At 38.5% G+C, this 26,338-nt stretch overlaps 1 protein-coding gene across 3 annotated transcripts in view; it reads left to right on the top strand.

Moving 5' to 3' along the window:
• Nucleotides 1-262: 262 nt before the first annotated feature.
• The window catches only part of SUGCT (succinyl-CoA:glutarate-CoA transferase), a 316,585-nt gene continuing 290,509 nt past the window's right edge, over nt 263-26,338 (top strand). For 2 of the 3 annotated variants that reach the window (XM_066544736.1, XM_066544744.1), the window contains exons 1-6: nt 263-459; nt 3,986-4,037; nt 4,133-4,206; nt 6,371-6,456; nt 7,233-7,283; nt 12,237-12,357. In XM_066544736.1, coding sequence (XP_066400833.1) covers nt 294-459; nt 3,986-4,037; nt 4,133-4,206; nt 6,371-6,456; nt 7,233-7,283; nt 12,237-12,357 — 550 coding nt within the window. In that variant the 5' untranslated portion in view covers nt 263-293. The remainder of the gene's footprint in view (nt 460-3,985; nt 4,038-4,132; nt 4,207-6,370; nt 6,457-7,232; nt 7,284-12,236; nt 12,358-26,338) is intronic. The other variant, XM_066544754.1, reaches the window with a different exon arrangement.

Genomic DNA, 26,338 nt, shown 5'->3' with positions numbered 1-26,338 from the left:
AGCTGGAAGTATAAATTTCCAGCCGTCAAAGAGCGGAATTCCCGTCGCGAACATCTGCAGGACGCCTCCCTGCTTTCTGAAGTCCAGGCGAGAGCGCTTGATGGCACAGGAGCAGCGCCCCGTCCCGCCGTGCCGCGGAGCGGGCACCCAGCCGGGAACGGCGCTGGGCTCGGGCCTCCCGCCCGCGCCTGCGCGCCCCCCGTCCCGGGAGATCCGAGCCTGTCCCGGGAGCGGGACGGGAAGAGGGCGGCGGCGCCTGCGCTGAGCGCTCGGTGTTGTCTCGAGTGGCGGGGATGCTGCGCGCCGGGCTGGGAAGAAGGAGCCGGTGTTGCGGGGGGCTCTGGAGGAGCCCCTGCCCCGAAGCTGCCGGCGGCTGCGCCAGAGCCCTGAGCGCTGCCTCTGCCTCCCCTTCCCCGGGCAGCGGCGGCGGGGCGCGGAGCGGAGGCGCTCCCCCGGCAGGTACCGAGCCGTGCCGCACCCTCCTCCTCCTCTTCCTCCTCTGCCTCCCCTCTCCCGCCGCGTCGGGCCCCTCTGTCCCTGTGACCCCGTCGGTGCCGCTGGGGCGGGGGTCGGAGTCGCTTCTCGGGGGGCGCGGGCGCCAAACACCTGCGGGAGGTTCCTGCGAGGGCCGGGCCAAGGGGGGCCTCTGAGCGCAGCCCCGGGACGGCCTCGGCGCTCGGACTTCGCCCGCAGGACGCGCCGCTTGTGACACGGAGCGTGTCGGCTCTCCTGGCAGCCCCGGCTAATGGCACGCCGTGTTCCAGGCCCCATCTTTTTGTAAGGTTACCAAAGTCTAACTGCCTGCAATTGTGCTTTTAAATTTTTTGAAAAATGAAATGAAATAAATCAAAGCTGCAACAAATTCATTGTTCTCTGGCTTCAACTTTCTCTGTTATTAAGTAACAGAAAAATAGTAACAATAGCTTTGCTGGCACTAGAATCGGAGGAAGTTTGCAGTTGTGCCTCCTACTATGAACATACCAAGTGTGTTCCAGGCTGGAGTGTACCCACTGATTGTGAATTAGTCCACGGTAGTGATGGACTTGATTATAACTTACTGCATGGATAAAGTGAAAAAGTGCTGATTGTGCAGCAGTCATGTCCTCTGGAATTGAAAGTAATTGGAATGGTATCTCTTAATTTGCATTGTTGCAAATATTAATTCTCTCTTCTAGGTGCCCTCTTCTGTCACAAGTGTAAAGAAAATATTTTTGGAATATGACACAAGAATTGATTTCTGTTCTATGGAATGGTCTCTCTATTGGTTGCTTATTTGTATTGTTAGACTTGGCCAACCTTGGAACAAGCTATTGAGCTTAGCTAGAGAGTGTAAATCATATTGAGAGCGAAAGGGTGTATTTATTCTTAAACAAAGTTATTTATGAAAGATACATATGATAGTCTAATTCACAATAAATTCAAGCATCATGGGAATCAAGAGCTTACACAGAGGATATAGTTAGAGCTGGGAGAGTGATTTTTCATTCAGTCATCAAGTTACTGGTATAAATAAAAGCAAAAATACAAGAGAAAATGTGAGTTTGCATTTTAAAAATTAAGACTGTTGAGTCAGAATTCTAATGAAGTCTAACTTTGGGTATGTCCCTGCTTAGGAAGCTAGTGATGAAAGTAAAAACTCAGGAGATATTTCTAGTTAATGCTGATGAATTCTGATCTCTTGTGTTTGTTTATTATGTGGTTTTGTTTCTTTTTGTTCCTACAATAGATAAAACTCCCTTATTCAGGATTCATGTACCAGAACTGCTGATGTCAAAAGGCTTTCTACTGCAGTTATTTCAGCAAATTAGTGTCACACTGCATATATAATCTAGTTCATATATATTTTTTTTGCTGAACATCTGCGTTCTTTTATTCTGAAGAGACTAACAGGTCTGTTCCTCAATTTTCAAAAGAAAACTTTTGATCTTTCTTGCATTTCTTCATCATCATGGATATCTGTTATTTACTGTCATTAAAAAAAAAACAACAAAACACAATGATATGTTTATCTTCAGAGCAAGAGTTGTGCTCTCCTATTCTGTTCCAGCTGTGGAAGAGTCCTAACCCCTGAATGGAGTGTTAGATGATGCCATAATGTGAGTCATATGATAGTTAGTAAGGGTTCATCAGTTTTAGTTATGCATAAATACATATTTACAGCATAATCTTAACATTTTAATGGCTTTTTTTGGAGAAATATCTTCATAGATTCCTACAACTTGACTGCAGGCAGAGAACCTGTTTGCTCTGAAAAGTTGCTATTGTTCTGATAGTGTATCTGTGAGTAGCCCTAAATATTGGTTCAGGATGAGAATAGGTGAGCTATCAAAGTGCAGCTCTAAAAGGTGTGGAAATAATAGAGGAAGATGGCCTTTTTAAGCTGAAATTACATATTTTTAATTTTTGGGGAGCTTCAGTAAAGCTTTTTACATATTTTTGGAAAGAAGAGTAGAGGTTTTTGTGGAGAAAATTTTGCATCCAGCTTGATAAAACTAAAGTTATACTGGAGGGTCTGTGGTGTTTACTTGGCAGAACTGTTTTCCAACGTCTGGAACCCATGGAGGTGTGGAGCACTGAAGAGGAGTAGCAACCACTGGAGAGTAGTAGGCTTTAGGTTTTCCTAAAGGCTTTGAAAGTGCAAAACACGTGGCCTAGATGTATATGTTTTCAACATGCTGCTCAGTCTGCATATTATATTAAACCACAAAACCTGTTAAATGGAAATCTCCCTGGAGTAAGTGGTAATAATGGAGGAAAATTTCTTCAAGTTGAACAATGGGATGCAAGTTTCCTCGTTGAGGGCAGTACAGTTAATGAAAATATTTTAGCAGAAACCTTGAATTTCTACTGCTGCTTCTCTGTAGCTTTCTTTTATTTCTCTCTTGATATAAATCTTCTTCCCATATGCAGGAAGGAGAGTTACGAGGGTGACTGAATGGTGGTTCAGGTCTAATGGAGGGAATGTGGAGCAGGTGGTACAGGCATGCACTGCTGCATGATATAGGAGATGCACCACAGTGTCCTGCAGGCTTTGAATGAATGTGGTTTGTTTGATTCCCACCCCCTCACCCCTCTCCCCACAATACGTTTTACATCCTTGTCTTACCAGGACAAGCTCCAAAAAGAGGCCACAAGCTGGTATGTGTCACTTCAGTGGTGTTACTGGCCAGGTGCTTTTGTTTTGTGTGAGAGACCACCTTCCAAACAGTAGCTGAATGACCATCCCCACAGGATGATGAAGTGTTTGTGTCCCTTGCCTTCAATTAAAGACTGAGGGAGAAGAAGATAACCTAATGTCACCAAAGAAATAGTTGGCCAACCTGTAGTCTAGACTGTGAGATTATTTGCTCTGTCTGTGATGTTTATTGCCATTACTGTTGTTTCTTAGACTTGGTCAGGTTGGAAAGGGTGAGGGAAAAGAAGAAAGCATTGTGATTTCTTAGTAATTATCTTGCATGTGCAGCTTCCATTGAAAGTGTTTCTTTGGCTCATGTATTCTGCCTTAAGTTTTGTAAAGGGGATGTTCTTTTTGTGTGTGTGTATGTGATGCAAGTGGATAGGTCTACACAGGTGAGAATTCACACTTCGTGAATTCTACTATGCTTGCCATTGGTCTGGTACTCTTACTTTTAGCTTATGTCATTCTGATGTTGCTTGCTAAAATGCTTTTGTTGTATCTTTCTTCAGATTAGCCTTTAAAAACTGTTTGAGTGTTTGTGGAAGGCACATATAAAGTATTGCTATAAAGTAGCTTTATTGTAGACTTGCTAGGGAGTTAGAATAGGTTCTGAAATGTCATACATAAGATTTTCCAACTTTGAAAGGCTTTACTAATGTAGTATGCACCTAATAACCAGCTTGTTGAGAAAGCTTTGTTATCCTTTATTAGGGAAGGGAGATGAGGGAGAATGTTGAGTGTTCTAAAAACAATGTGTTTGTTTTTTTTTTTTTTGAGATTGAAAACACTGTTTTTGTTTCTTGTCAGGTGCTAGTAATGTAAAGCCATTGGATGGTGTGAAAATTCTTGATTTAACAAGGTTTGTGTTTTGTCTATAATTTGTAACAGTGTGTCTAAATGCAAATATTCTGATTGGAAAAACTAAGAAAACAATATTATTTTTTCATATTGAAGGGTTCTTGCAGGACCATTTGCCACAATGAATTTGGGAGATCTAGGGGCTGAAGTTATCAAAGTGGAAAGACCAGGTAAGATTTTTATTTGTTTATTTTAGATATAGTAAGAACTGGATAATAAATGTGTATATATATATAGATAATGTAAGGACATTGGATAATTGACTTATAATGAAATTTTGTATATTTTTTAGCTTAACACAGTGGTTTTCTTCTTCCACTCAGCACATGTGCTTCTTATCCAAACAGTTTATAAGGATTGGGTAAAAAATGCTTGGAAAAAATGGAAAAAAATGCTTCATTCTTATGGTATAGCTACACTTCTTAGTTTGGAAGACCATTTAAGAAGAATAACAAATTGCATGGCATTTGGGTCTTTTTTAGAAATAGTCCCCTCACTTGGCTCTAAGTTTTATGTATCATTATGCATTTGAGGTGTGTGATTATACCATAGCAGCTGCACGTTGTGTAATGCATTTTTTCCTTTAAATTTCCATACTTTGAGTTTCTCTCTTTTGGTATTACTAGTCTTGAAACTAGTTGGTGAAATTAGTTGAGATACTAAACAATATTACAATCCCTATATTTTATAACAGTTTATAATAATTTATAACATAAATTGAGATACTAAACATACTACATTCTCTATATTTTATTTGTAATAGAAAATATTGAATGTTTGGACATTTAATGAAACAATGAATTTTTGACAAAGATTTTGCCACATCAGTCTATAGGTCATCCTTATTTACTGACCATTGTTATAAAGGTTTTCACTTTTGTGACCAGGCAAAGGTACATCCATTTTGTAGTATCAGATTAGACCAACACTGGTGGTATTCCAAACATCTAGGTAGTAAGAACAGAGCAATGTCAACAATTAAGTGTGAAGTAATGATTTTGGAGCTTTTCATTTTTCTGTGATCAAAGAAGAAGGGCAGCTTCAGAATTCTAAATGTCAAACATTTTAGAAGGTGAGTAATCCTCTCTTTCTGTGAGAGGATGTCCACTTTCACAGGAGTATTAATCCAAAAGAACAGTAGCCCCACTAGCGTTCTACAGGGAAAGTATTACTGAAATGTTTTCCTTTGAAAATAGGTGAAAATACTTTCACCTAAAGTACACAGAGAAGAGATTGCCCCTGCCCTCCTAAGCATCCTGCTTGAACCAAAATAGTTTTTTGAGAAATGTTGATAAGCAATTTATATGTTTGCATAACTTCTGCCACTGGAGATTTTAAATGGCTGTAGACTTTTGTGTTAGTATAGTGTATAGCATAATTGTGACAGTGGCTATGTAACATGCCACCTAAGGTTCTTCAGCTTGTTTCTGTATCTGGGTTTCTGTATCAGTCTTCCCTGCTGCCTCACTAAGGAAAGTTTTCAGTTATGTGAAGTTAACAAGTAGATGAAGGCTAGATATTGAAATAGATACAGGAATGCACATGCTTGCTAACACTCAGGACAGTGATTCTATCTGAAGTTGAATTTAGCTTTAATTCTATTTAAAATAGATTTCTAGCCTTCATGATGCTTAAGAAAGGTTAAAAATTGGAAATTAAGCATAAATGATATATTAATATCAGTGTCTGCAGCACATTTAAGGCAGGAGTTTTGGAAGGGCTGGAGGTGGGACCCTGCACCAGCCATCGGGAGCACTTCTTTTAGTTGGCATTGTGCAGCATGTGACTTAATCAGTTGTTGTCTGTCAGTGATATCTTGATGTTATGTCCGGAGTGTTTCAGGAATACCTTACTGACCAGATGAACTGTGTGACTTGGTGCAGGCAAGAGACTCAACTAAATTCTTCAGGACTGACTAAAAAGAATTGCATTGTAGGCCTATATAAAGTTAAAACAAACAAACTACCAAAAGAACTCCCAATTCCCCTTTCCCCAGGCTCCCCAAGAAAACAACCAAAATACCAACCCACAAGTGAAAAACAACCAAAAAACCGGCAAATACACTAGTGGTCTGTGGCAGTATTAGTATTTTCAAGACTAAATGGAATCCCAACACTAGCAAAAACTTTGTTCACTTCACTTAATTGCATTCTTTTTTAGGTGTTTTTTTTTTGATATAAATATCCTAAAATAAATATTTTAAACTAATATTTGTCCTGCCTGCTAGATGAATCTTAGGTGACTTTAATGTAATATTGGAGAAAAGCTTTTTATTCTTATTTGTTGCGTGTGTGATATTTGGCAACTATGAATATGTGATGGTATTTCTTTCAGGAGCTGGTGATGACACAAGAGCTTGGGGCCCACCTTTTGCTGGGACAGAAAGTGTTTATTTTCTTAGTGTCAATAGAAATAAAAAGGTAAATGAGGTGTGGAATGGGACATGAGCCTATGCTTTCTGTAATTATAACTGAATATAAAACACTTCTTAGTTTGATTCTTAGCATATATAATGGAGCACTACTTAGATTGACCTAACGTTATGATGAATAAATTTCAGGAGAAAATCCCTAAGTTTTTAGAACAACAAAGATTGCAAATATCTGGTACTGTGCTGTGGGCAGCTGAGGCAAAATAAAAAAGCAAGAGTGCTCCTGATGGTCTTCAGTTGCTGGTGCTAATTAACTGAAAATGAGACCTGCTGAAAGCAAGGGGTATTTTATTTGAGTGATCATTTTTCCAGGTGCATCAGCTCAGTTGCCCTGTGTCAGTTGGCAGGAAGAGTGCTGCCATTATACCATGGTGAGGGTGGCTAAATGTAGCTTTTGAAACTTAAAATGAAGTTTCATGGCATAACTGAATTGTTTAATGGCTTGTTACCATTGAAACAAATGTTTCTGGTGTCCCCCTGTGTACTTGCCATAATGGGTCCTGTGTAAATATATAGTGAACAGGCTGCCCACCTGTCAGACTGGTTTTGTTCCTTGTCTTATTCATTAATGAGATATAGTTCAGCTTGTTTTGCTGAGAGATTTTTTTTTTTTTGCAGGAGGAGAAGGGCTATGTGTTAAAATTTATTTATCCAAATTAGCCATAGTGTGCAGTTTGACTGTTGGTTATGTTTAGAATAGGCTGATAATACCTTTCACATATTTTTTCCACAGAAATTACTGTTGTATTTCTTTTTAATCCCCAGAGTATAGCTATCAACATGAAGGATTCAAAAGGAGTAAAGCTAATCAAAGAGGTAGGTTTTAATAGCATGTGAGGTGTCCTTGTTTTGTATTGTGGTGATCCTAAGTGATTCACAAGTTACACTAAGTAATAAGGATTAAACTCTGCTTTTCAAACATTAATTTGATAATTTAAAAAAAATTGATGCACGCAGTAAATTTTGTAAATTACAGTATATGCTTTTAGACTCCGTGTTCAGTGTAACTTGTAATGACTTTAGATTTACATGATGACATGAAAACATCATCAAAATCTTCGAATGAAATATTGTGAGGAAATAGTCTAATAGCCTATTCCTTTCCTGTTGCTGCTGCTGATCTTGCTGTACTACTGCAGTAGAACAATTCAAGATGGACTGATCAGATGAAGTCAGTGAGCAGTCAGGGGGAGATGCTGTGCTCCAGTAAATGCAGTTTTTTGAATGTTACAGTGTTCAGTTGCTGTACATCCTCCTGAAAAACACTGTCCTGTAGGTGAAACTTAGTATTGGTTTCTTTTTCAGTATTTGACTTCAATGTCTTTAAGGTGATCCATTTCTCTATCTAAAAATAATAAAACCATCAAATATCACATTTTGTCAAACTTGAGTTTTGTCAACCCTTTATTTATTACTTGTTGAGAAATGCAAGATCTGCTACTTGCTAGTGGTGTGTTTTAAGCCCTGCAGTAGTAGCAGCTGACTTCGGTTACTGCTTGTTTCAGTATCAGTTCCAATCCCTTTTTCACAGGGACACTAGTGTCATGCAGTAGGTGGAATTTGTCTGGTAGTACTTTTTGTTGGGAATACTGCATAAAATAGAAATATATTAAGTTTTCTGATGCTTTTGATTTGTTATCTATGCAAATGTACTTCATAGAGAAATACTCTGGAGATTATATATAGATATAATTCTACAGTGCCTTCTCTTTTTGCAGAACAGAGGCATTTATTGTTAATTTGTTATGGAGCTGTGTTTATCTTCTAAAAAATTTATAAGCAGAAATTTTCATTCGGAAAAATTTTACACAATATAAAAAAATTTTTGCACAGGCATCTTTTTGGATAAACTAGTCATATTCTAATTAAGTGCTAAAAAATTTTTTGCCCTTGTGAAAGAAAATTAATTTATTATTTGACCTTTAAAATGGTGAAAGAGAAACTATGCAGAGTGTCCACTGATTCCACAGGTGTGGGCTGAAGGTGTTAGAAGAGTTAAAGGCAGCTGGGCCTATGAGTCAAGATGAGGTGGAGGAAAAAGTGGCATCATCTGTTAAATATTTACCACACTAGCTGTAAAAATGAGGAGACTGCCTGTGAAAAAGTAATTTCCTATATTTTCTATCCTTTTTTAAAGTGGCTTTAATAACCACTATAGCTTTCTGTTCCTTAAATCAATGCCATCCCTATCTGTGATATAGCAGCGTTGAAAACTGATGAAGCTGTTTGTCATGCTACTTGTGGAGTTGTTCATCCTTCTCCTTGATTTTGAGTGATATGTTTTGAAAGCATTTGGTGCAAAGGTCTTGACATTCCATTATTCATCTCAAATGAAACTTCTGTTTGGAGTTTTGTCAAAAAGTAAGCGTAAAGGGAAGTTATTTATAACAGGCTTTTGTTTTCAGTTGTCTTCTGCTATCATCAGGACAGACCTGTATAGAATTGGGCATTGTTCAGCTTTGTATTTGTTACTATGACAAGAAGTGTCCATGTCTTTAAAGTAGCTGATGAAAAGTATAAATTGAAGTTTGTGGCACTGCTTATTCATACATAAATATGAGTTGTGTCACCTGTGTAAGAGCTACAAAGAAATGTAATAAGGTTATAATTTTTACCTTTATTAAGCAATGTATCATGGTTAAAAAAGGTTTTATTTCCCACATATATTTTGTGTAGTTTTAAGAGGGCAATTCTCAATTTAGAATCATGTTAGAAAAACAGCAGTAGAGAGTCCTCAAGTATATGTCAAAAACATAGACTTGACAATTAGTCAGTAATATCAAGTGAGCTGAAGAAATCTATTAATCAGGAATCCTGGCTGCTTTTCATCCTTTGGCACAACACTACAAAATATTTTTTCAAGGATCTATTCTTTCACACATGATTACTTGATTTCCACAAAACTATTCCTGTGACTTATTTCTTTCTTTCTATGTCACTTGTAGCCCTTTCTTCCCTTCTAGTGTTTTTGGCTGGCTGTTAATTTGCATTCCAAATATTTGTTTGTCTGAATAAAAATTATTTTTGTTGCCTTCAGTGATTGTACATGTGCCAGTCCCATGCTCTGATATCTTTCTGTTCTCTTTAGAACATTATTTATTGGTTATTGTCAGAAACTCATTTTAAGAACCTTAAGTATACTTCTCTCCTGTGGATTATTTAGCCTTAACTAATGAATTTTAAATTTTTTTATTCATGAAGAACTTGGGACTTGAATTGACTGGGAGGTGATGGCACTTCTCTTCCACTATTTTTAGCTGAAAGGTCAATATGTCCCATGCATTGCTTTCTTACTTGATAAAGCAAGCTAGTCACACATATATATACATGTATTTGTTTATATGTATGTGTTATGCAGATTCTTCTCTGTAGAGTTCTTGTAAAAACCAAAGCACACAAAACACAAAAAAATCCCCAAACAAAACACCAACCAAAACTTCCAAAAGATATGCATGGTTTCCTTTATAAAGTTAGTAGCATCATTCTTTGTTATTCAACTTAATGATTGCTTTGGCATGAACTCTGCTGTTCATTATTTCCTGAGGCATAGATGTTGAGCCTATCAGTGTCCTCTCTGGAACAGATAGTATTCCAAGTCAGGTCTGTGTAGTATTGCTCTGTTAGTAGGTGTTAAAATACAAGTGATGTTTAGAAGAATTTTAGGGCATGAAGTATGAAATTTTAGTTGACAGTGGACTTAAGACCCCATTGAGACTGAAAATCTCTGTGCATTTTAAGAACATAGTTTGTTTTGATGCCTTGAGAGGCTACCTAGAACAGAGGCTAGACAGTGTTAAAGGATTAAAGTAGGTATTTATTAAGAAGGCCTTCAAAGGATACACCTTGGGCAGTACAAGAGCCTGGCCATGGCTACACCCAAGATGGACAACAGGTCACACGTTTTCACACTTTTATAAGTTTTGGTCCATTTACATATTGGGGTTAATTGTCCAATTACAGCTTCAGGTTATGAAGTCCCATCCTCCCAGATTGCTCTCCTCAATTCGCTTTTGGGCCTGAAGCTGCAATGATGTCCTTGGTTCTTAGGCTAGAAAAGAATTGTTTTGTCTAACTAAACTGTGAAGAGATGTTGCTAACACTTTATATGAAGTTCAGAGTTATATACTAATGCAGCATAGAATCTGAAAAATATAAAAGCTAAAATGTAAGGCATCAGTTTGGATCAGACTGTGTATCCAGTTTTCCACAAATGGCAGAATTTTTGGTTCCTTGAGCATCAGATCTACATGTAGACTGCCACCTTTATACATTAAAAACTATTTTAAATGAAAACTTTAGATGCAGAACTGGCACAGCACTTGTAATGTGTCTTGAAAACTCTTTTATCTGAGAGCATATACCCTGCTAAACTCTGGGCCCAAGTCATTATATCCTCACTTAGCATTTTTGTCATTTCATGTATGTTGCCCAGTCCAGAAGTATGGTGCTTTTCATGTTGCAGTACTGGGTGTCATGCTTTCTTCTTCAGTGGCTTGTGGGAGATGGTAGTTCTTCAGTATAACATGGACAACAACTTTCAACTGTTTTAGCCCATTCAATCACTGTTATTTTCACAGATTACAAAATCACAGTGAAAGCAATACAGAAGTTGTAACCAATTTCATCTCTTGAATCAACTAGGCTAAAGCTGTAGCATTACGAGTTTGAAAAGTGTTTATGTATGAACTGTGATGGATTTCAATAGAAAATAAAACCTCCTTAACTTAATCTTCATAAAGGCATTGTGATTTCTGTTATGATGACACTAGTTTGTAGGAGCTTGTTTAACATACTGTATATTTAATTACACATGTGACATGGCAGTTTCAGAGACTGTGACTCCTTGATTGGCTGCAAATAGCATTAAGCAATTAATATATCAGTTATGCTTAAAAATGAGTGCACAAACATGTGTACCTGTTAGGGAGCATTTCTTAAATTCCTGTGCACTCACACATACCCCACACAATTTACCAGGCAGAAAGCCTACAAGTCCCTCAAGGCATACATATGTCTTTTGACATGTAGTTCTCATGCTTCAGGAGTCAACTTGTGTTAGTCTCAGTGAAATCTCCATTTGTAGATCTGCTTATAATTTTTATAAGAGAGGATGGAATTTAAAGCAAATCAAGGTTATATGTTAATCTCAAGATCAACAGATTTTTGGACTAGGTCATTCATTTGAAAGCAATGAAAAAAGTCATATTGCAGAACTTGACACCACTATTGTATTTAATGTGACTTTAAGATCTCAATTTTAATTTTTTTAATTTTAAGTGTTGTTGGGCTCCCTATTCTAATTCTACATATAGGAAGTTGGATATATGGCCTTGTTATGGTAATTCTAATCAATGACTTGAAAATGAAAAATAATTTTAAAATTATTTCTATTATGGAGAAAACATGAATAATGGAGATATATCACTTCACTTTTCTTAAGAAAAAGGGGGTAGAAAGAATGTATGTGAAGATTGCTCTGGTAAACTGTTGTCAAGCCTTGGGAAATTGATGTGATACTGATAATACCACAGTTTTGTCTAATCACTCTAGGTTTTTGACAGTCTTCTTTCTAGATATTCAGCATCTCTAATATGTAGCTTGCAGAAATGCACAATCTGACAGGCAAAAAAGTATCTCTGTAGGCTTTTCTTTTATCAGGAAGACTGGAGCCATTTTGATTAGCAAGATTTTAAAATTAAGTTACATAGGAATTTATTCAACTTTTGGGAGCTAATTAACAGATTTTATTAATCCTTTTCTTTTCTAAAGCTTGCAGCAGCATCTGATGTTTTTGTGGAAAACTTTGTCCCTGGGAAGCTGGCTGAAATGGGTCTAGGTTATGAAGACATTAAAAAGGTTGCTCCTCACATAGTGTACTGTTCAATAACAGGTATTTTATTTTCAATTCTTTATGTTCATTATTTCCTTTATTTCAGTCAAAATGTTATAAAAGTCATGTGGTTGTATAGAAGTATGTTACTTTGATATCAGTCAAGATTAACTGAGAGTTTAAATGAGTTCAGTTCAAAAACAGGTATAGAAAACTTCTGAGGAAGCAACCATGTCAACAGCTTAGTAGCTGTTCAGTGTCATTGCCATAGCAGCCCGACATGTTCTATTGATTTCAAAGGAGGCAGGATGGGCTGGCCTCCTTGGATTTTGCTTTAAACTATATGAAAACTGAGATGTTTTTTTTTTAACTCTCCCAACAGTTTTACTGAATTAAATTACATATTGTGTAATAAAATCTGGTAACCTCAGTGTTTTTTACTGCTCTGAAGTATCTCTTCAGAATTGTGCAGTTACCTGTTTATGGAAGTTTTGCATGACTTTTTACAGTCTATTGCTTGGTAACTGAAACAGTAGAAGAATTATATGTACTTTATAATGAATATAAAGGGAAGAATGAGATGGAAGTAGACACACGTATGCTGATATTCATATAAAAATAATAAGTCTGAAAAACTGCTTAAAAAACCCAACAAAAAACATCCCCAAAATCTTAATCAAGCACTAAAATGAAAAGTCTAATATTAAAATGCAATTAAATAACAGCAGAAATTACAGATATTTTTATACTGTTTTAAAATCTTAGTTATAAATCTGCTTTTCTCTTAAATTTCTGTAGAATAAATGGCTTTGTCTTTTTGGTTACTGGGTATGGATGTTATTTAATAGAAATCAAATAGCTTTTTAGTCTTTTGTGGTGTATTTATCATATTTGTGTGGCAAATGTCTGAAAATGTCAAGAGCAGAAAGACAATTATATTCAGGGCTTGCTGAGAATCTTTGTTTAAATACCTATTGAGGTTTGTCAATGGCTAGTTACTACAATGTTTATCACATTTGCTTGTGCATATAATCTCACAACTAGAATTTGTCAAGTGGATTTGCGTTTTTTGTTTGGTTTTTTTTTTTGTTTAGTTGCTGTACCCATAATGATGGGAAATAATTAAAATTACATCCAAACAATCTGCGTGAGGTACAACACCCCCTCATTTTGTGTCAGATGCTCCAGTCTCTTAATCACCTTTATGAGGCACTGTGCTTGCCTCATTAAGTCGGTGTCTGCCATGTACTGGGTAGCCCAGAGCCAGGCACAGGACTACAGATATGGCCTCAGGACTGCTGAGAAGAAGGGAAGGATCTTCCTCCTTGGCCTGCTTGGCTCTCTTCCCAGTGCAGAAAATACTGCTGTCCTCTGCTACAAGGATGCACACTTTTATAAGTTTTGAGTGCTCCCTCAACTGAGGTAACTCTTCCTTGCTGCAGACTTCTCCTCTAGGCTCAGGGAGCTAAGACTCCTGAGAGCCATCTTTTTTTGGTAAATAGTGAGGCAAAAAGGCATTAAATGCATCCACCTTTGTGGCCTTTGTTTATTTTGCCATAGGTCCATGTCCTCCCTAGTCTTCCTTCTGCTGCTGATTTGCTTTCATGTTGTCTTTTGTGTCTTTTGCCAAATTCAACTCCAGGTCAGCCTTTGCTTTTCTAACCATATACTTATATGATCAAACAGCACCTCTATACTTCTAGGTCACTTCTTCTGCTTTCACTGCTTGGAAGACAAGCTGAACAAAAATCACATAATCTTGCTGTTTAGAGCTTTGTGTAATGCATAACTTACAGTTATGTTCTATAATGGGAAACAATAAGCCTTATTCATAGACTATGGCAACTTGAAGTTGAAAGTGTTTGGGAGGTAAGACCTAACTGATGTTTTGTTTGGCATTCATAAAGCAGCTTGAAATCCTAAATTATGGTTGTTTAAGTCTTGGATACTCAACAGGTATAAGCAATGTCTATTTAAGGATGATGCATCTTTTAGGAATAAAAATATAAGCTCCAGTGCCCTTAAAAAAAAAATCAGCTCATAAATCCATTGAGTTAAGGCGGTAAATAGCAAAGCCTCAATCTAAGCATATTAAAAGAAGCAACCAGACTAGGACATGCAAGAAGGCACAATCAGGCAGAAAACTGATTTAGGAAGAATTCCTGATTGATTTCAAAACCATCAGTGATGTGATTCTAGATATTACAATTCCTAACTATTTTGTGCTGTGGTTGACTTTGCTGCATTCAGATATGCTTGGGGGGTTTTTTGGGGTATTTTTGTTTTGTTTTGTTTGGGTTTTTTTGTGAAGAGACATGGGACTAGGTATGAGGCTCTGGGACTCAAGTGTCAAGCAAGTGATAGTGAAGGTCTATGTGGGCCAAGTCAGTCAACCAGCCACATTACAGCTACAGCTGTAAAAAAAGAAGGATGGGTTATTGATGTAGGTGACTCCCTTCTGAGGGGAACTGGGGGCCCCATATACTAACTTGTCCCACAGGGAAATCTGCTGCTTCCTTGGGGTCTAAGTAAGAGATATTACTAGAAGACTCCTTGGACTGATTCAGCCCTCTGATTATTATCTAATTCTGCATTTCCAGGTCAGCCGAGACAGTTCCTACGGCAATCAAAAACAACTTCAGGGCATTGGGATGACTGGTTGAAGGGATAAGGGCAGAGATGGTGTTTCCCTCAATGCTTTCACTAGCAGGGGAGAGTGCTGAAAGAAACAGGAAAACCCTGATCAACACATGGCTTAAAGGCTGGTGCCGTTGGTGCAGTTTTGGCTTTTTCCCTCATGGGATAGTTTATACAGCACTAGGCTGGCTGCAGGCAAATAAGGTTTGTCTTTCTAAAAGAGTGAAAAGGATTCTAGGCCTGTGTGTTGGCAGGGACAATTGAGGAGGCTTTAAACTTGGTTTGAAGGGGGAAGTAGGTAAGACCAGGATCACTAGAGATAAATCTGGGGTGGCATGCTTGTGTCAGGGGTAAATTGATAGCCCAGCTAAAGTGCATCTACATCAGTATGGGTAACAAACAGGAGGAGCTGAAGGCCATTGTGCAGCAGGAAAGCTGTGATGTAGTTGCCATCAGGGAAATGAAATGGGATGAGGCATTTAAATGGTGTGCTGCAATTCATGGCTACAAACACTTCTGAAGGGACAAGCAAGGAAGGAGAGGTGATGGAGTGGCTTTGTACATTAGGGAGTGTTTCAACTGCATAGATCTCAAGGATAATGATGACAAGATTGAGTACCTGTGGGTAAGAATCAGGGGGAAGGCCAACAACACAGACATCTTGATAGGAGTCTATTATAGACAACCGAGCTGGGATGAAAGGATGGATGAACTATTCTGTAAGCCTCTGGCTGATGTTTCACAATTGCTAGCCCTTGTTCTTGTGGGAGACTAACTTGTGGGATGTCTGCTAGAAACTCAACACAGTGGAGAGGAGGCAGTCTAGAAGGTTTCTTGAGTGTGTGGAAGACAACTTCCTGACACAACTGGTAAGCGAGCTTAGCAAGGGGTGGACTCTGCTAGACCTGCTTTTTACAAACAGAAGGGCTGGTGGGAAATATGGTGGTCAGATGACATCTTTGGCACAGTGACCATGACATAATGGAGTATTCAATTCTTGATGAAGTAAGGAAGGGGTCAACAAAACCTCCACCGTGGACTTCAGGAGGCTGGACTTCGGCCTGTTCAGGACACTGGTTCAGAGAGTTCTTTGGGAAACAGCGCTTAAAAACAAAAAAGGTCCAGAAAGGCTGGACAGACATTAAGAAACAAATTGTAAAGGCACAGGAGCAGTCTGTCCCTGTGTGCCAAAAAATAACCTGTCAGGGAAGAAGACTTACCTGACTGAATAAGGAGCTTTTGCTGGAACTTAGGGGAAAACCAAAAGAGTTTATCACCTTAGGAAGAACTGGCAGGCAGCTCAGGAAGACTCAACAAGGGTGTTGTTTGGTCACATAGAAAGAAAATTAGAAAGACAAAAGCTCTTCTAGAACTCAATCTGGCCACCTCTGTGAAAGACAGTGGAAAGTGCTGTTATAAATACACTAAAAAGAAGAAGAATAGCCAAGGAAAATTTCCAACCTCTATTGGATGTAAAGAGGAATATTGCAACGAAGGATAATAAGGCTGAGCAGTTAATGTCTCTATTGCCTCAATCTTCAACAGAAAGATGGGTTATCAACCAGCTTCCTGAGCTGGTAGATGGGGATGGGGAGCAGAACAGACTGCCTGTAATCCAGGAGTAATTAGTTTGTGACATGCTGTGCTAGTTAGACACTCACAAATCCATGGAGTGAGATGGGATTCACACAAAAGTAGTGAGGGAGCTGGCAGATGAATTTACTAAGCTACTCTCCATCATTTATCATCAGTCCTGGCTAACTGGGGAGGCCCAGCAGAGGTTGATCAATGTGACACTCATCCACAGGAAGGGCCAGAAGGAGGATCCAGAGAACTACAGGTCTATCAGCCTGACCTTGGTGCCCAGGAAAGTTATGGAACAGATTATCGTGAGTGCATTACATTGCATATGCAGGATAGCCAGGGGATCAGGCCTAGCCAGCCCAGTTTGTGAGAGGCAGGTCCTGTTTGACCAACCTGATCTCCTTTTATGACAGTGCCCACCTAGTGGATGGGAGAAAGGCTGTGGATGTTGCTACAGCAAAGCCTTAGATTCTGTCTCCCACAGCATTCTCCTGGAAAAGCTGACAGCCCATGGCTTGGACTGGTGCACACTTTGCTGGGTGAAGAACTGGCTGGATGGCCCGGCCCACAGCCCACATGAAATTTGTGGCTACTTCTAAGTGGAGTTCCCCAGGCTTCAGTACTGGGGCCAATCCTGTTTAATAAAGTTATTAACGATGTGGACATGAGGATTGGGTGCATCTGCAGTAAATTTGAGGACAACACCAAGTTAGGAGGGAGTGTTGGTCTGCTGGAGGGTAGAAATCTGTAGAGGGTTCTGGTCAGGCTGGATTGATGGGCTGAGGCCAATAGTGTGAGGTTTAGTAAGGTGAAGTACCAGGCTCTTCACTTGGGTTGCAACTACTCCCTGCAGCTCTACAGGTGGGAGGAGAGCAGCTGGAAATCTTCCCAGCAGAAAGGGACCTGAGCATGCTGGTTGACAGCAGCTGAACTTGAGCCAGCAGTGTGCCCAGGTAGCCAAGAAGGCCAATGGCATCCTGGCCTGTATCAAAAATACTGATTGTCCCTCTATACTCACAGTGGCTGGTTCAGCACCTGCTGGCATTTTGTGTTTGTGGTTACAGTGATAGTAGCCATTACCCTATTGTGGATTAGGGTATTTACCAGATCCTTGAAGTGGTTCAGGTGCTGGAGTGCTGCACTCCTTGTGATTGTATTTGTCCCGGTTTAAGGAAATTTGGGAGACAACCTCCAAAGGGGTTCCTCTAGAAAGCAGATTCAAGCAGCTCCTCCCCCAGCTGGTTTGGGAAAAGGTTTCCTTGGAGAAAAGTGGAAAAAACTGTTTATTTAACAGGCAAAGCATCCACCAGCACAAAAAATAAAACCTCTTCCAACTCCAAAGGAGATGACAACTCAGAAAGTCCCCTTCGTGGGCTGTAGCTTGGCTCACTCAGTCTCTTATCAGTCCCTCCAGCACTGGAAACGCCGCTGCCCAGGCCCAGCCCGGTGGGCCACAGGTGTGAGCTGCTGTGGGTGTTCAGTCCAGAGCAGGTTTAAACAGGTCCAAAGAAAAAGAAAACCCAGAGTCCAGGTGAACTTCTCTGCCTCAGCTAGCTAAAACCTAACTAAAAGCAAAGGAGAGCTCTGTCCCACCATCTGTCTGTGCTGCAGACAACACAGTCCAGGAGCAGGATGTGGGGGAGCAAGTGCAGTTTCTGGTAACAAACTGTGTGCTTCTTCTCTCCCCCTTCATTCTTGGAACAAGTCTTAAAGGTGCAAAACTTATTATCCACAATAAACAGAACAAACAACTGGGGATACAAGCATCATAGAAGTCAGCCCAGGACATACTATTTTTGTGAATCCTGTTATATAGGAATTACTGTTCTGTACTGCTTGATGTGAGCCAGATCAGGCTGGACTGTCCTCAGAATACATCACATTGGTCATGTGGCTGGGAATGGTTCATATGTGCCATCTGTAATGTAACAACACTTGTATGTATTTCATCATTTCTCTTTCTGGTACATAAATTATCATAGAGATGTTATCAGCTTACTTTTCACTTATTATTTACTTTTCCCTCCTTGCTCTAAGCTACGGTATCACCATGAAATCTAATTAATCTGAGTTGTACTAGTGTATGTTCCTTCTATCCTCCTTTTCTCATCAATTCTGATGGCCAACAAATAACAACACTAAAAAAAAGCAGAGCCATGCAAAAAGGTTTCCCACTCTTTCAAGTCTTCATTTAAAACAAGAAAAGTTCTTGGTGGTTTAAGAAAGCAACTGTAATTTGTGGATTTTTTAATGTAGAAAAACAAACCTGCTTCCTTTTTTGGTTTTGTCTTTAAAAACAGCTGAAACGTTCTGTGAGAAATTTTGAAAGCATTCAAACTTCTCATTCCTATACAACTTAAAATTCAAGATTGAACTCTATTACATAAACTACTTTTTGTTAATGAAACATATATGGAGGTGCCTGCTTGTGGTGAATAGTCACATATTTTAGCAGAAAAATAAAAAATAAAATCTAGGAGACACATTTCTTAGAAATCAGAAAATATGCTACTTTATAGCTTAAACAGTATTGAGCCATTTTTCTTTAATGCAGGAAAAATTTTTATGTGGAGTTGCCTCTCTAAATTTTGGACAATTGAAAATAGTAAAATGAAATATAGTGTATTTTTTTCAGTAAGTCTAAGGTCATGTGTAGGTGAAGAGTTTATACATAGGTATGCTAGACCGCTGTCTCTTTTACGACACTTTGGAAGTTGTGATTTACGAACTGAGTTTCTTATGCAAACTACTCAGATTGAATCTATACAGCTTTGCAGTGAGTGCTGCAGGGTTTTGAGGATATCTGGGACATTTCCCAATGTTCCTGCTGCTTTGAGTGCACTTGAACTCCAAACTGCCTGTTCTTACTCACAAGCTGGCTTTGCTTGGCTAGAAATAGTTTAAATGTAATATATGTTGATAGTTCTGTGGTTGAGATTGGTTTAAGTTCTGGAAAATTGGATGGTTAAAGAAAATTATGTACAGGTCGCAAGGGAGTGACCATTTCTATTATGGTCTGCATCATGCTGTCACTAGGAAAGTCACAGTTTAATCCTGAACAGGAGAGGGCACTGTTTAAAAGGACAACATGGTTTCCACATCAAAACCTTGTTTTTTTCTTAAAGCCTCTGAAGGTAATATGTTTTCAAAGAATTTTACAGTTTGTTTATGAATGATGAAATGTACTCCTCTCAGGTTCTCTACCCCAGCCCTTTGCTCTGCTAATCTATGTGAATTGTGATTATTCTTCTTTTTGTGCAGGTTTGTTTTCTTCCTAATATTCTAGGAAGTAATACTTTATATCATATGCAGGTTGCTTTGCATGTTGCTGGTGATATAAAAAAATCTTGTTTTAGTATTTTTGGTAATTTTATTTCTGAGGATATAAATGTGATGTTTTAGTTTTCTGCCTTTTAAAGAAATTTTACTCCTGTAAAGACTTGTTATTGTATTTATGGATGAAAAAAATTGAATACAGAATTACAGAACCAGAGAATAGGTAAGGTTGAAAGTGTGTCATATGGTCCAACCTCCTGACTCAAGCAGGGTCATCGTAGAGCACACAGCATAGAATTGTATCCAGCTGGCTCTTGACTATCTCCAGTGAGGGAGACATAACAGGTTCTACAGGCAATTTGTTCCAGTGCTTGGTCACTTGGTGCATCTTCCAGTGCATCAGTCTTTGCCCATTGCCTCTTGTCCTAGTCCTTGGCATCCCTGAGAAGAACCTGGCTCCATCCTCTTGGTGCCCCCCGCATTAGATATTTATACACATTAGTGAGGTTTCCCCTCACTTACCTCTTTTCAAGGCTCAAAAGGCCCAGCTCTCTCAGCCTGTCCTTTTGAGGGATATGTTCCAGTCCCTTATTCCTCTCCATTGACCTCCAATGGACCCACTCCAGGAGCTCCATGTCATTCTTTTGCTGAGGAGCCCAGAACTGGACACAGCACTCCCGATGTGGCCTCACCTGGGCTGAGTGGAGGGGCAGGATCACCTCCACCAACCTGCTGGCCATGCTCTTCCTAATGCACCTGAGGAGACCATTGGCTGCCTTGGCCACAGGGGCTCACTGCAGGCTCATGGGCAGCTTGTTGTTCACCAGGACCCACAGGTCCTTCTGCACAGAGCTGCTTTCCAGCAGTTTGGCCCCCAGCCTGTGCTGGTACAGGGTTTTTTTTTCCCCAGGCGTAGGACTGTGCAATTGCCTTGGCTGAATTTCAGGCACTGCTTTCTGCCCATCTCTCAGTCTTCCAGTTCTTCTCTTCCATCTCTCTCAAGGCCCTTTTGAAGACCATTTTCAAGCCCTCTGTGGTATCAGCCACTTCTCTGAGCTTTTTGTCACCAGTGAACTTGCTGAGGAGGCAAGTTCACCTTCACCTGAGTCACTGATGAACAAGCAAAACAATCCTGGGCCCAGGACTAAACCTTGGAGACACCACTTGTGACAGGCCTCCAGCTAGACCCTGTGTCACTGATCATGACTCTTTGGGATCTGTCATTAAATATAGCTATAATTGTAGAGAATCTGCCATGAAAATATACTTAGTTTCAACTGAAAGTAACGATGAAGATAAGTTTTTGGAATTGATATTTTAATTAACTTTGTGTTACTCTCACAGTTTCTATTTCTTGGGCATTTGCACTCTCTACCCCACAAAACTTAGTTTTAACTCTGAATTGACATACAGTTGACTACACTAAACTGTTGGCAAACAGCATGTTGCTAAAGAGACAAAAATTAGGTGGAAAGAGTAACAAAAGTTTTATAGTGTTGTGGGTCACCTGAGTTTTCTATGGGTATGAATCTGGAATTGTTGTATATGTAGTTTTATTTAATGTACATAAAGTTGTAAAGATACATAAATGAACACATTTCAAAAAAGTAATTACGTCCTCTATGTCTCTTGAGTGATTCTGGTTAACCTATGGAAAGTAAAATAGTTCTTCACTCCCCCCATTTACATAATGTTTAGTAACAACTTAAGAAGCATTTGGTACTTCCCAGTATCTTGTTTTGTACAGATAATTTGTAGTGGCTTTCCCTGAGAAGAGGTAATGTTATAGTTTTGGTGCATATACTACTTTGTCTCTGGTATTTTCACAACAGGAAGGAAAAGACAACCGCAATGTGTTTTGCTGGGCAAAGGCTAGCCCAAGCATCCTTCAGATCCTCTAATTTGTGAACTAACTGTGGTAAGATGTGGAATTGCCTGGATTAGGTACAGTTTTTAGACTTCCTCTTACCAAATGTTTCCGGCCCATAAAATTACACATTACTTTGAGTGGGTGTGTCTTCATGCCCATTCATTCCCCTGATTATTGATGGTTTTGTGGCTTCTATATTGTTTAAATCTGGATATAGTTACCTGATAGAAATGGATAGATTACCTGCCAAAAAAATGATAGCTTAAGTTGTAAAAATTGTTGAGCAAAATAGCTTCTTGATGGTATAAATTATTTGTTGATAGCAGGCTAGTCAAAAGTCAGGTATTCAGAAGCTGACTAGGCAATGGTTGTAGTTGAAACTAAATAATAGCAGCCATATGAATGGTCTTGAGCATTAATCTGTTCAACAGCTTTTAAAATTTGTGACCCAAAGTTGCTAAAAAAAGTTCTTTGGGTTTTTTTTTTTGTAATTACCAAAAAACAACAACAACAACAAAAAACAAACCCATAAAAACAAAACCCACCCAAAAAAACCTAGACACAACAATTTAGGAGAAAGAAAAGGAAAAAAAAACCCAAAGAGGAAAGTAAAAAACTCACCTTCATTGCAAAACATCTGATTGAGTCAAATAGTCAATTGAAGCAGGATGATGTGCAGAATGAATTGGAAATTAAAAGAATTAACTGATAATTACAGTTATCACTGACTTTTAAGTATATTAAAAGCAGCAAACCTTGGAGAATATGTTAGTTAAGGAATTTGGAAAGTGCAAAAAGTAATACTGAGTATTGTGGTACCAGTATTCAGTAAAACATGTTCATGGACTTTTTTCAATAAATGATTAATGGAAAATAATGCATTGTCTGATGTGTAAAAGAGGCATTGTCAGACCAAACTGAGTATCGTGCTTCCAGTAGTTCTTAATGTGTTTTAAGAATAAGGAGGGAGGTCTGGAAAATTGTGAACATTATACAGCTCTTAAGTAAAAACAAAAATCACAAGTTTGCAAGCCTTAAGGTAAGAACTTCAGTGCTCACAATGATTGAATAAAGCATTTGGAGGGGAAAAATATGAAGCTTCTACCTGAGCTTGATTTAATAAAAATAGAGTCTTCCAGCATTGGAAAAGAAAATTAAACTTCTCTAATCTGCTAGTTTTTACATTATGCAGTTGGAAGATGGATGGATTAAAGAGTTTAATATACCATTTTTTTGGATAGCTTGAAGTTATCTGCGTGGGCAGTTAAGAGAAGTTTATCAGAGTCTAGAGATAAAATACTCTGAGACCATTTTTTGACAAGTTAATTAGCAGATACACAATTTTTTTTAAGACAATATAATTGGTTGTCTATATAAGGATAATAAACTTGTGCTATATATTTTGACTGTAGTAAAGTTTTTGACACTTTTGAGTAATTCTTTCACAGAAAAGCTAGGAAAATGTGATGTACAAGAAATAAAAAAACTTGGTTGAAGAGGATCAGAAGCTCTCTCATAGCTTGCTATGGATACTTCATGACAATGGAAGAAAATGCTTCAGAACTGATGTTTCTGGATTTTTTTTTTTTGTTTTTCTTAATATAGATGATGGATTGCAATGTGAGTGAGTCCAAAATTTTGATACCATCATGTGCTACTGGGGGCTTGTGGGGTTTAGATTTGAGAGACAGGAAGAACCTGGAGGTGTTTCACAGGTAGAAGGCATCACTTCCCTTACAGACTTATATTGTCCTTTAGAATATTTCCTGGGGGTCTGGCTAACTCTCAAAAGAGTCATAGGGGGCTCTGCTCAGTTCTTCTCACTGAAGCCTGTAATTGGAGCCCTTCCTAACAGTTTCTGTGTCAACACAACACGGTGATGTGATGAAGTCCTAATGTAAAAGATCCATTTTTAGTGGCCTGAGAGCTCCATGCAGCTCTGAAAACCCACAAAGCTGAAGGGAGTCAACTGACACAGCAGGATTAAAATTAAAGGTTACCTTGACCAAATTGTTTACATAAATATAAGAGGAAGGGTAGAATTAAAGATTGGAACAAATACAATGTACTGTGCTTAATCAAAAACAATCAATATAATATAATTTGAATATAGTATGGGGAACACTGGGTTAGAAGAGGGTTCTCGGAAGACTTGGTTGTAAGGATGGGGAATGATCAAAGTTGAACTTGAGTCAGTGATGATATCATTAGATGAAGGACTAGTGCCATACTGGATTATATAAAGATGAGTATGGCCTAAAGGACTGTTTCTCTACTCTGCTCCACATTGGTAAGGTTGGAAGGTGAAGTCTACTTCTGGGTACCACATTTCAAAAACTATATGGAAAGCAGAAGAGAGTTGAGAGAAGAGCAATCTATAAGTAAAAAACATTGTGTATGAAAGGTAGCTTGGAACATCAGGTTTTTTTCTTAAAAGAAAGGCTGCTGTGATCAGAAGTACTGTGGTTGGCCATCTGACCATCTCTTCCTAAAGCATTCTGTACATTTGCATTGTACATTTGCATGCAGCAGTTCTGAAATGAAGGTTCTTATAGGATGTGAAAGCATCAAAAACCTTTACTTATTGCATAGAATTAGCCAAACTGCTACTTAGAATTCAAAGAATGGCTGTCTTAAGAAAAGAAAATCTCAAGAAAAAATTTTGTGAGATAGTAATTAAAATAAGGGTTCAGACCTGACAGTTGGGGAAATGGATTGCCTCTTTTCAGAGATCTAAGTAATTGGGACTACATGTGCAGTGTTCAAAATAAAAAATGATATGGATATTGAATATTTTGGTGCTTTTCTGCCCTGCACAATATTCTGCTTTGTAATTCTCAGTGTAAACTGCACATTTGTGCAGATTGATATGTGGTTCCTTGTGCAGTAAAGAACCAGCTTTATGGCATATGGCAGGAGCTCTAAGAATTTATTATACATCTCATGAGTAATTGCTCTGATCCCTGAGGTGGCCATCAATATATGATCAAATGGACTGAGGCCTTTTGGACTGTATTAATTTTAAATATGAATTTCTGAAAGAATTTGGAACTGTTTTAACTTATATAGCACAAGTGTTAAATATTGTAAAGACATAACTTCATAAAGAAGTTAATTGTTGACTGAAAGTTTGCATGATGTAATTCAAAGCCAAGGAGCCAGTTCCCCTTATGCTTCCAGGCAGTTTTTTTAAGCTATTACTCTTTTCTTCCCACCTTCACTGTATGAATAAAGCCACTAAAGAAACTAATGAGACAGTTTTAATCTCTGTTTGTATTATAAGTGTTCACAAGCAGAATTTCTACAATGTAATATTTTAAAAAAACTTAATGTGGAAGAGGTAGTATTATCTCATAAGTTCAAGATATATGATTTCTTTCTAGACATCTAAACAGATTTGTGCCTTAGCCTGAAAAACTAATCCTATGCCATTTGAGTATTTAAGTTGTGTCAATTTTTCCTTTTGGCTGAGCCATCAAACTAGAAAACTTCTGTTTGAAGTGGCAAAGTGATTGCTTATGTGTGGAAATTAATTGGCAGAATGCATATATCCAAATACTACTTCAGTGATGTCAAAAAAGTACTTTTTCACTAAAACTTAGAAAAAAAAAGAAGTCACTTGGTCCTGTGAATGAAGAAACAGTTCTTGTTTCTAAGAAAGGAATCAATTGCTACAGCAGTGCATTGGTGTATCAGTGGTGGTTTTAGGTGGTACTGCTAGATAAATTCCTGAGAGAACTACTTTGATCTGTTTCTGTAGGTTCTTTGCTTTACAAAAGGGAACTTTTGAGGCCAGTCAGAGTACATTTACATCACTTAATAGTGTTGTGTAGAAACAAAAACAAGCTCTCTCTAAACCAGCATGGTAAATTGGACCTCAAGTATTATAGCTGCATTGCTTTTGTGGCCAAACTGATTGAGCCATTTATCATGGTGTAGCAATATGTAACGTTGATTTACTCTCAGTACTTTTTTAGGATCAAAAGATAATTTGGGTACCTGCAAAACTTTAGGAAGGAAATTCTGGAAATAGATGTCCATTGATTTAAAGTGAGGCAGCACTATAGCTGATGCTTCTGAAAATAAAGTAGTATTATGTTTTAAGTGTCATATAGCGCTTAAGTATCATGTTTTAAGGACTTGCTTCATTTTGGCAGAACATGTTTAGATAGTTCTGTGCCTCTCCTTTATTCTGTCTTGTAGAAGGCAACCTGTGCAGTCGTAAACCTCTTGGTGCTTGGCACGAGACCCATTCCAAAACAGTCTGATGCATTAGGTTTGGCACTTTGTGGCTAGTATTTCTTCTGAGGGTAAAGTACTCAGTATATGGAGTATAAACTGCAATCTTAAACACATGAAATTTAATTTTTGTTAATGTTATTTATATATAAAATAAAGCAGATATTGTTATAGCCTTCTGCAGTTGACTGCTTTATTCAGATTTAAATGAGGAGGACCAATGGGAGCTTTTAATTTCTATTCTTAGCTCATGGTGCCAATTATTATTCTACAGAAACACAGCTACACAAACAGGGTGTACCTTCTGATGGTGTATAAATAATTTGGTCTTAATTTCTGCTGCTTCTTCTTTTTGAACATCTCCTAAATATTTCCAGCTGTTTTGTATCAAAGGTGATCCATCTGCAAGGAGGTGTTTACCTCATGCTTTTCTAG

This window comes from Molothrus aeneus, chromosome 1 (assembly GCF_037042795.1).
Source record: "Molothrus aeneus isolate 106 chromosome 1, BPBGC_Maene_1.0, whole genome shotgun sequence".
Lineage (NCBI taxonomy): Eukaryota > Metazoa > Chordata > Aves > Passeriformes > Icteridae > Molothrus > Molothrus aeneus.
This window is presented reverse-complemented; position numbering and strand designations above follow the sequence as displayed.